The sequence below is a fragment of the Tachyglossus aculeatus genome, chromosome 3 (assembly GCF_015852505.1).
Source record: "Tachyglossus aculeatus isolate mTacAcu1 chromosome 3, mTacAcu1.pri, whole genome shotgun sequence".
NCBI classification, from domain to species: Eukaryota; Metazoa; Chordata; class Mammalia; order Monotremata; family Tachyglossidae; genus Tachyglossus; species Tachyglossus aculeatus.
Genome location: NC_052068.1, coordinates 63,525,498 through 63,536,766, shown reverse-complemented (window position 1 = coordinate 63,536,766; position 11,269 = coordinate 63,525,498). Strand labels below are relative to the sequence as shown.

General features: G+C 48.1%; 1 protein-coding gene across 1 annotated transcript in view; it reads left to right on the top strand.

Annotated features, from left to right (window-relative positions):
• The first annotated feature begins 699 nt into the window (after positions 1-699).
• Positions 700-11,269, top strand: part of PPA1 (inorganic pyrophosphatase 1) — a 42,442-nt gene continuing 31,872 nt past the window's right edge. Inside the window, exon 1 of the mRNA XM_038744069.1 lies at positions 700-836. Coding sequence (XP_038599997.1) covers positions 773-836 — 64 coding nt within the window. The 5' untranslated portion in view covers positions 700-772. The remainder of the gene's footprint in view (positions 837-11,269) is intronic.

Sequence of the window (11,269 nt, the reverse complement as noted above, 5' to 3'; positions counted from 1 at the left end):
CTTATTTGTACATATCTATTCTATTTATTTTATTTTGTTAGTATGTTTGGTTTTGTTCTCTGTCTCCCCCTTTTAGACTGTGAGCCCACTGTTGGGTAGGGACTGTCTCTCTATGTTGCCAACTTGTACTTCCCAAGCGCTTAGTACAGTGCTCTGCACATAGTAGGTGCTCAATAAATACGATTGATTGATTGATTGAGAGGGAGAGGAGGGAGAGGAGGGAGAGGAGGGAGAGGAGGGAGAGGAGGGGAAGAGGGGGAAGAGGGGGGAAGAGGGGGAAGAGGGGGAAGAGGGGAAAGAGGGGGGAAGGGGGAAGGGGGGAAGGGGGAAGGGGGAAGGGGGAAGGGGGAAGGGGGAAGGGGGAGGGGGGGAGGGGGGAAGGGGGAAGGGGGGAGGGGGGAGGGGGGAGGGGGGAGGGGGGGAAGGGGGAAGGGGGAAGGGGGAAGGGGGAAGGGGGGGAAGGGGGGAAGGGGGGAGGGGGGGCGGGGTGAGGGTGGGGAGGCGGAGGGGGCGCAGTGCGCAGGCGCGCGGCGGGGCGGGACGGGGCGGGCGGACGGGGGTGGGAGGGGGGATGGCTTGGGTGGCAGCGCGCAGGCGCGCGGCGGGGCGGGGCGGGGCGGGGTCTGCGCCTGCGTAATAAAAGGGGCGGGCCGAGGGCTTGGAGGGGGAAAGGTGTGTGTGTGGCAGTGCGCAGGCGCCGACGGGCGGCGTGCTGAGTGGCGGCGTGGTGAGGGGCGGCTGGCTGACGGGCTGCTGCGGGGTCCGGGCCGCCATGAGCCGGTACAGCGTCGAGGAGCGGGCCGCCCCACACACCTTCGACTATCGCCTCTTCCTCAGTGAGTGACCGACCACCCACCCCACACCCTCCCTCCATCCCTCCCTCCATCCACGGGAAAGAGCCCAGGCTTGAGAGTCAGAGGTCGTGGGTTCCAATCCCGCCCCTGCCAATTCATAATAACGATGGCATTTATTAAGCGCATACTGTGTGCCAAGCACTGTTCTAAGCGCTGGGGTAGTTACGAGGCTAGCGGGTTGACCCACGTGGAGCTCCCAGTCTTCATCCCCGTTTTCCAGACGAGGGAACTGAGGCCTAGAGAAGTCAATAATAATAGTAATAATAATGGTGATGGCGTTTATTAAGCGCTTACTATGTGCAAAGCACTGTTCTAAGCGCTGAGGAGGGTGCAAGGTGATCGGGTTGTCCCACGGGGGGCTCCCAGTCTTCATCCCCGTTTTCCAGACGAGGGAACTGAGGCCCAGAGAAGTCAATAATAATAGTAATAATAATGGTGATGGCGTTTATTAAGCGCTTACTATGTGCAAAGCACTGTTCTAAGCGCTGAGGAGGATACAAGGTGATCGGGTTGTCCCACGGCAGGGGCTCACAGTCTTCATCCCCGTTTTCCAGACGAGGGAACTGAGGCCCAGAGAAGTCAATAATAATAGTAATAATAATGGTGATGGCATTTATTAAGCGCTTACTATGTGCAAAGCGCTGTTCTAAGCGCTGAGGAGGATACAAGGTGATCAGGTTGTCCCACGGGGGGCTCACAGCCTTAATCCCCATTTTACAGATGAGGTAACTGAGGCACATATGTTTGTACATATTTATTCTATTTGCATTTATACTTGTACTATATATTTATATGTATACCTGTATATATGTTTGTATGGATTTATTACTCTACTTGTACATATTTATTCTATTTTGTTAATATGTTTTGTTTTGTTGTCTGTCTCCCCCTCCTAGACTGTGACCCGCTGTTGGGTAGGGACCGTCTCTAGATGTTGCCAACGTGTCCTTCCCAAGCGCTTAGTACAGTGCTCTGCACATAGTAAGCGCTCAATAAATACGATTGAATGAATGAAGTGACTTGCCCCAAGTCACACAGCTGACAGAAGCATTGGGGCTCAGTGGAAAGAGCCCGGGCTTTGGAGTCTGAAGTCGTGGGTTCAAATCCCGGCCCCACCAACTGTCAGCTGTGTGACTTTGGGCAAGTCACTTCACTTCTCTGGGCCTGCTACCTCATCTGTAAAATGGGGATTAAGACTGTGAGCCCCCCGTGGGACAACCTGATCACCTTGTAAACCTCCCCAGTGCTTAGAACAGTGCTTTGCACATAGTAAGCGCTTAATAAATGCCATTATTATTATCATTATTATTCTCTGGGCCTCAGTTACCTCATCTGGAAAATGGGGATTAAGACTGTGAGCCCCACGTGGGACAACCTGATCACCTTGTAACCTCCCCGGCGTTTAGAACAGTGCCTTGCACATAGTAGGCGCTTAATAAATACCATCATTATTATTACTACTGAGTGGCGGAGCAGGAATTTGAATCCATGACCTCCAACTCCCAAGCCCGGGCTCTTTCCACTGAGTCATGCTGCTTCAGGGCAAGTCACTTCATTTCCCTGGGCCTCAGTTCCCTCATCTGGAAAATGGGGATTAAGACTGTGAGCCCCCCGTGTGGGACAACCTGATCGCCTTGTAACCTCCCCAGCGCTTAGAACAGTGCTTTGCACATAGTAAGCGCTTAATAAATGCCATCATCATTATTATTACTGAGTGGCGGAGCAGGGATTTGAACCCATGATCTCCGACTCCCAAGCCCGGGCTCTTTCCGCCGAGTCACGCTGCTTCAGGGCAAGTCACTTCACTTCAGCTTGTCCTTCCCAAGCGCTTAGTCCAGTGCTCTGCACACAGTAAGCGCTCAATAAATACGATTGATTGATTCTCTGGGCCTCAGTGACCTCATCTGTAACCTGTGCACCCGTCTACGTGTTTTGTGGTATCGTCTGTCTCTCCCTTCTAGACTGTGAGGCCGTTGTTGGGTAGGGACCGCCTCTATATGTTGCCGACTTGTGCTTCCCAAGCGCTTAGTACAGTGCTCTGCACATAGTAAGCGCTCAATAAATGCGAATGAATGAATGAATGTAAAATGGGAATTAAGACTGTGAGTCCCACGTGGGACAACCTGATCACCTTGTAACCTCCCCAGCCCTTAGAACACTGCCTGGCACATAATAATAATAATAATAATAATAATAATAATAATAATAATAATAATAATGTTGGCATTTGTTAAGCGCTTACTATGTGCAAAGCATTGTTCTAAGCGCTGGGGGGATACAAGGTGATCAGTTTGTACCACGGGGGGCTCACAGTCTTAATCCCCATTTTCCAGATGAGGGAACTGAGGCTCAGAGAAGTTAAGTGACTTGCCCAAGGTCACACAGCAGACATGGGGCAGAGGCGGGATAGTAAGCGCTTAATAAATGTGCCCCTTCCTGAGCCCCTTCCTTCCTCTCCCCCTCGTCCCCCTCTCCATCCCCCCATCTTGCCTCCTTCCCTTCCCCACAGCACCTGTATATATGTATATATGGTTGTACATATTTATTACTCTATTTATTTATTTCACTTGTACATTTCTATCCTATTTATTTTGTTGGTATGTTTGGTTCTGTTCTCTGTCTCCCCCTTTTAGACTGTGAGCCCACTGTTGGGTAGGGAGTGTTTCTATGTGTTGCCAATTTGTACTTCCCAAGCGCTTAGTACAGTGTTCTGCACATAGTAAGCGCTCAATAAATACGATTGATTGATTGATTAATAAATGCTATCATTATTATATTCATTCGCTCGGCCGGTCCCGGGGGTCGGGGTGGGGGCGGCCCTGCCCTCTCCCCGGTGGCCACGTGCTCACAGGGGCTTCTCCCCCTTAGCCTGGGACCTCGTGGTGGGCAGCCAACAATAATCAGAATATTTAGTAATAATAATAATGGCATTTAATAAGCTCTTACTATGTGCAAAGCGCTGTTCTAAGCGCTGGGGAGGTTACAAGTTGATCAGGTTGTCCCACGGGGGGGCTCACAGTCTTATCCCCGTTTTCCAGATGAGGTAACTGAGGCCCAGAGAAGTGAAGTGACTTGCCCAAAGTCACACAGCTGACAATTGGTGGAGCCGGGATTTGAACCCCTGACCTCTGACTCCAAAGCCCAGGCTCTTTCCACTGAGCCGCGCTGTGTTTGTTAGCCCTTAATAATAATGATGGTATTTAAGCGCTTACTCTAGACAGTGAGCCCGTTGTTGGGTAGGGACCGTCTCTATATGTTGCCAACTTGTACTTCCCAAGCGCTTAGTACAGTGCTTTGCACACAGTAAGCACTCAAAAAAATACGATTGAATGAATGAATGCCGAGCGCTGTTCTAAGCACTGGGGGAGATACAAGATCATCAGGTTGTCCCACGTGGGACTCCCAGTCTTCATGCCCGTTTTACAGATGAGGTCACTGAGGCTCAGGGAAGTGACTTGCCCAAGGTCACACAGCTGACAAGTGGCGGAGCCGGGATTAGAACCCATGACCTGTGACTCCCAAGCTCCGGCTTTTTCCACTGAGCCACGCCCTTGCTATGTGCCAATCACTGTTTTAGGCGCTGGGGCAGATACAACCTCAGCAGGTTGCCCCACATGGGGCTCACGGTCTTCAGCCCCATTTTACAGATTCGTTCAGTCGTACTGATTGAGCGCCGACTGTGTGCAGAGCACTGGACTAAGCGCTTGGGAACTACAAGTCGGCAACGTATGGGGACGGTCCCTACTCAACGAGGGACCGAGGCCCAGAGAAGTCGTGGCTTGCCCAAGGTCACACAGCAGACTAGGCGGATTAGAACCCGCAGCCTCTGATTCCCAAGCCATGCTGCTTCTCATAAGGATGGTATTGGTTAAGCGCTTACTGTGTGCCAAGCACTGTTCTAAAGCGCTGGGGTGGATCGAAGGTAATCAGGTTGTCCCACGTGGGGTTCACTGTCTTCATCCCCATTTTACAGATAATAATAATAATAATAATAATAATCATGGCATTTATTAAGCGCTTACTATGTGCAAGGCAGATGAGGCGAGTGAGGCACAGAGAAGTAAGTGACTTTCCCAAGGTCACACTGCTTCTCTGGCTTTAGACCCCGGCTCTGCGTACTAATTTCCCATTTTATCAGTCCAGAGTTGGCCTTCGCCACCCAATTCTCTCCTCCCTCTCCTCCCTCTCCTCCCTCTCCTCCCTCTCCTCCCTCTCCTCCCTCTCCTCCCTCTCCTCCCTCTCCTCCCTCTCCTCCCTCTCCTCCCTCTCCTCCCTCTCCTCCCTCTCCTCCCTCTTCCCCCTCTTCCCCCTCTTCCCCCTCTTCTCCCTCTTCCGCCTAGTGCAGCCCGGACCCTATTTGGTTTTGGTTTTGGTTTTTATGGTATCTGAGCCCTTTTTGTATGTCTAACACTGTTTTAAGCACTGGGGTAGATCCAAGTTAATTAGGTCTGACACGGTCCCTGTCCCACATGGGGCTTACAGTCTAAATAGGAGGGAAAACAGGTATTCCCCCTTTTACACATGAGGAAACTGAGGCACAGAGAGGAAAAAATGGTATTTGTGAAGCGCTTACTACATGCCAAGTATTCATTCATCCAGTGCTTAGAACAGTGCTTTGCACATAGTAAGCGCTTAATAAATGCCATCATTATTATTCATTCAATCGTATTGATTGAAGGTTTACTGTGTGCAGAGCACTGTACTAAGCACTTGGAAATAATAATAATGGTATTTATTAAGCGCTTACTATGTGCAAAGCATTGTTCTAAGCGCTGGGGAGGTTACAAGGTGGTCAGGTTGTCTCACATAGGGCTCACAGTCTTAATCTCCATTTTACAGATGAGATAACTGAGGCCCAGAGAATAATAATAATAATAATGGTATTTAGTGCTTACTATGTGCAAAGCACTGTTCTAAGTGCTGGGGAGTTTATAAGGTGATCAGGTTGTCCCACATGGGGCTCACAGTCTTAATCCCCATTTTACAGATGAGATAACTGAGGCCCAGAGAATAATAATAATAATAACAATAATGGTATTTATTAAGCGCTTACTATGTGCAAAGCACCGTTCTAAGCGCTGGGGAGGTTACAAGGTGATCAGGTTGTCCCACATGGGGCTCACAGTCTTAATCCCCATTTTACAGATGAGGTAACTGAGGCCCAGAGAAGTGAAGTGACTTGCCCAAAGTCACACAGCTGACAAGTAGCTGAGCTGGGATTTGAACCCATGACCTCTGACTCCAAAGCCCGGGATCTTTCCACTGAGCCACGCTGCTTCTCCTCTGCTTCACATGATCAATGTGGGCTCCTTACGATGCAGCAATAAAGAGAGACAGTCCCTGCCCAGAACGGTTTCACAGTCTAGAGGTGGGGGAGAACTGATGTTAAAACAAGATCAAGCACTGTTCTAAGCGCTGGGATAAATACAAGGTAATAATCAGGTTGTCCCACTTGGAGCTCACAGTCTTCATCCCCATTTTACAGGTGAGGTAACCGAGGCACAGAGAATTAAGTGACTTGCCCAAGGTCACACAGCAGTCAAGTGGTGGAGCTGGGATTAGAAGCAGCGTGGCTCAGTGGAAAGAGCCCGGGCTTTGGAGTCAGAGGTCAGGGGTTCAAATCCCGGCTCCGCCACTTGTCAGCTGTGTGACTTCGGGTAAGTCACTTAACTTCTCTGTGCCTCAGTTACCTCATCTGTAAAATGGGGATTAAGACTGTGAGCACCCTTGGAGCAACCTGATCACCTTGGAACCTCCCCAGCGCTTAGAACAGTGCTTTGCACTTAGTAAGTGCTTAATAAATGCCATTATTATTAACAATGCTTTGCACTTAGTAAGCACTTGATAAATGCTATTATTATTATTATTATTATTATTATTAGAACCCACGTTCTCTGACTCCTTGTCCCTCCCACTAGGTCACCCAGCAGACAAGTGGCAGAGACAAGTACAGACCTCTATAGATTGTAAGCTCGATGCGGGCAGGGAATGTCTGCTTATTGTTGTACTCTATACTCCCATGCGCTTAGTACGGTGCTCCGCACCCAGTAAGCGCTCAAATACGACTGAATGAATGAAGTGGCAGAGCTGGGATTAGAACCCAGGTCTTCTGGCTCCCAGGGCCGTGCTGCTTTTCCGGAGTTTGACCCGACTCCGGTGCCACGCTGCTCCGATGTGCTTCCGGGTACTTTCCCATCCGTAGCTGCTGAAGCAGAAGGTGTGGGGTTTAAAGTCTAAAAACGAAACCCCGAGTCACCCTAGGAAACCTCTTTAATGCAAAGAAGATTGTCTTCCAATCTCAGCTCAGTTTAGGATTTTGATACCCAGAAGGTTGTTTCTGAACTGCCCTTTGGGGCAAAGTGATTTGTGCGAGTAAAACCAAGGCCTAGCCTACCCCTCTCCTGTGCAAATCGTTCTGTTTAGTCCCTCAAAGGAGGAAATAAGACTAAGCAAAAATGCCAAATTTTCACCTTGTGCTGGAGTTATCTAGTAGGTGACAATTCAGCTGATTTTTGCCCACCCCCCCTTTTTTTTTTTTTTTTTTTTGCTAGAGCCTAAGTTGGTTCAGAGCCAGCTCCTTGCAGTCCTTGCTTTTAGTTGTCCTAATTTTTTGGTCCCTCTTAAGTTGGCAAAAACCTTTCTCTATTAGACTGTAAAATGCTTGAAACAGGCACTTAATATAGGACTCTGCACACAGTAAGCGCTCAATAAGTGCCATTGACTAATTGAAAGGATCTGTCTAATCTCTTTGAATATTCCCAGGCAACGACTGAATGAATGACTCCCCACAGCACATATGTATCTATCTGTATATATCTGTAATTGATTGTTTTATCTATTTGCATTAATGTCTGTCTCCCCCTCTAGACCGTGAGCTTGTTGTTGGGTAGGGACCGTCTCTATATGTTTCCAACTTGTACTTCTCAAGCGCTTAGTACAGTGCTTCGCACACAGTAAGCGCTCAATAAATACGATTGAATGAATGAACCAGAGGGGTGCTTTGGGAGCTCAAATCAATCAATCAATCATTTATTGAGCGCTTACTGTGTGCAGAGCACTGTACTAAGCGCTTGGTAAGTACAAGTTGACAACATATAGGGACGGTCCCTACCCAACAGTGGGCTCACAGTCTAGAAGAAGTCAAATCAAATGCTTGTGACCATACCTCAGGCTTAAATCTAGACTGGGCCTAGTGAACCCAGAAAAGGTTTTTTGGGAGGGTTTTTTGGTTTTGTGTTGCCGACTTGTACTTCCCAAGCTCTTAGTACAGTGCTCTGCACACAGTAAGCGCTCAGTAAATATTGAATGAATGAATGGAAGAGGAAAAGAGGGTGGGCTGAGGGAGAGACTGTGGGGGAATGGAATTGGGAAAACAAAACTAAAGATTCCAGGTAAGAAGTAACAGTGAGTGAAAGGGTGAGGAAAGGCAATTATAAATTTAGAATACTGAACTGTACAGGATAGTGTTGTCTGCAGTAATAGCAAGTTAAACAATCATTTATTGAGCACTTACTGTGTGCAGAGCACTGTACTACACACTTAGAGTACACTAACAGAGTAGAAAGGCAGGGGAGGACAGGATTTGGGTGGGAGGATGAGTTTTGGACATGTTTAGTTTGACATGTTGGTGGAGCACCCAAGTAGAGATGTCCTGAAGGCAGGAGGAAATGCGAGACTGCAGAGGAGGAGAGGTTGGGTTTGGGAGGGAGATTTGGGAATCATCTGCGTAGAGGAAGTGAATTAGTTCTCCAAAGGAATGGCGTGGATGCAGGAGATCAGTTCTTCTCTTGTAATTTAAAAAGTGAACCAAAAAACTTTAATCAGTAGTTCAAGACTTGGGTTCAAAGGTTCCTCCATAGAAAGGGGGGTGGATGATGGCGTAATAAAGAAACTTAAGGAAAAATGTGAATCACCAACATTTAGGAATACTTGGGTTCCTCAATCTAGAAGGTGTAGAATTCTTATTTTAAAGAAGCCTTTACAGTGACAGATGAAGTATCTAGCCATATCGTCACCATGGGTGGTCCAGTGGAATCAATCAATCAGTGGTCTCTATTGAAAGGTGGTTGTTCTGGGCATCAGGAGATGCAGGTTTAGTCCCGGTTCTGCTTGTAGCTGGCTAACATGCACAAAGACTACACAGAGCAGTGTGTTGCACTTCTGCTCAACCACTCGCTCATTGCGTATCGGCTCAGTGGGAATATGATTCATTCATTCAGTCGTATTTATTGAGCGCTTGCTGTGTGCACAGCACTGTACTAAGCGCTTGGGAAGTACAAGTTGGCAACACATAGAGACGGTCCCTACCCAACAATGGGCTCACAGTCTAGACGGGGGAGACGGACAACAAAACGAAACATGTGGACAGGCGTCAAGTCATCAGAACAAATAGAATTAAGGCTAAATGCACACGTTAAGCGCTTACTATGTGCCAGGCACTATTCTTTAAGCGCTGGGGTAGAGACAAGCTAATTCAATCGTATTTATTGAGCGCAAATCCCGGCTCTGCCGCTTGCCAGCTGTGTGGGCAAGTCACTTCACTTCTCTGTGCCTCAGTTACCTCTTCTGGAAAATGGGGATTAAGACTGTGACCCCCCCCCACCAGATCAATCAATCAATCGTATTTATTGAGCGCTTACTGTGTGCAGAGCACTGTACTAAGCGCTTGGGAAGTACAAGTTGGCAACATATAGAACTGATCGGCAGGAATGAGGAGCGCACATAAACGCATCTGCCTCCTCACTGACCTCCCTGCCTCCCGTCTCTCCCCTCTTCAGTCCATACTTGACTCTGCTGCCTGGATTATTTTTTCTACACACAAAAAAAGCCCAAAGCTTTGATCCATGTCTCTCCACTCCTCAAGAACCTCTAGTGGTTGCCCATCCATCTCCACTTCCGTGTACGCATCTGCCTCCTCACTGACCTCCCTGCCTCCCGTCTCTCCCCTCTTCAGTCCATACTTGACTCTGCTGCCTGGATTATTTTTTCTACACACAAAAAAAGCCCAAAGCTTTGATCCATGTCTCTCCACTCCTCAGGAACCTCCAGTGGATGCCCATCCATCTCCACTTCAAATAAACTGCATACCATCAGCTTTAAAGCACTCAATCAGCTTGCCCCCTCTTACGTTACTCACCCATCACCTACTACAGTCCAGCCTGCACACTTTGCCCCTCCAGTGCCAGCTTGCTCACTTGCCCCGATCCCAACTATCTTTCTACTGACCCCTTTCTCATGTCCTCCCTCTGGCCTGGAACTCTCTCCCCCTCCATACTGGCCAGACCACCCACTCTCCCCACCTTCAAAGCCTTATTAAGTTCACATCTCCAAAAGGCCTTCCCCAATTAAACCCAGCTTCCCCTCTCTTCTGCGTCATGCATGCACTGAGCGCTTAATAAATACCGTAATAATAATAATAATCTGTACGCTCTGTGCATTTGATATTCACCCTGCTCTCAGTCCCATAGCACTTATGTACGTAGCCATAAATTATATTAATGTCTATATCTCCCTCTAGACTGTAAACTCATTCTGGGCAGGGAAACATGCCTATCAACTTGTGTTTTCCCAAACAGTTCAGTGCTCTGCACACAATAAATAGTCGATACCATTGCTTGATTGAGAGTGGTATTATACAAGCGATTAGCACTTTAGTCAGTTCCTTTGGGCCGATTCGGGCCACGAACCAAGGCTCATCTGTTCTTTCTGGGCTCTTTCGAGACTTCTTTTGTAATGGTGGTGTTTATAGCATTCAGCGGATGGAATTGTTTATAAATAAAACTAGTTCTAAGAACACCCCCCCCAACGGAGCTCTGTAGAGTTATGGAAAGCAGGATTATTCGCTCCCAGCGCTTGAAATAACTTCCTAGGTAGGATGTGTTACGTTCTGAAAGGAACAAGCTGGTGTCTGAGTTTCTACGGCTTTTGAAGGCATGCATGGCTTCAAAATATGTGCCAGATTGTTACCTTTGGGGGTTTGGTGATATAATTCCTAAAGGTACAGAAGTAGTAAAGCCTTCTCCAAAAATGGTTTTCTCATCAGATTTTCTCCCACAGATGCACTTGGTGTGTTCCTGTTTTCTTTGTAGGATGAGAGCCACTCGAGGGAGTCAGATGATCACGTACTCCTAAGGGGTTTTGGATCAATCAATCAATCGTATTTATTGAGCGCTTACTGTGTGCAGATCACTGTACTAAGCGCTTGGGAAGTACAAGTTGGCAACATATAGAGACAGTCCCTACCCAACAGTGGGCTTACAGTCTAGAAGATGCCAGTCCAATTCAAGGAATGTGGGGCTGGATCAGGACAATTCGAGTGGACCTGTTCTGGTCCACACCAGCCCCATGCTAGTTCTGGAACCAACGCAAGAATTTTGCTTTTAATTCCAAGATGGCCCTGGGGATCGAGTTAGATT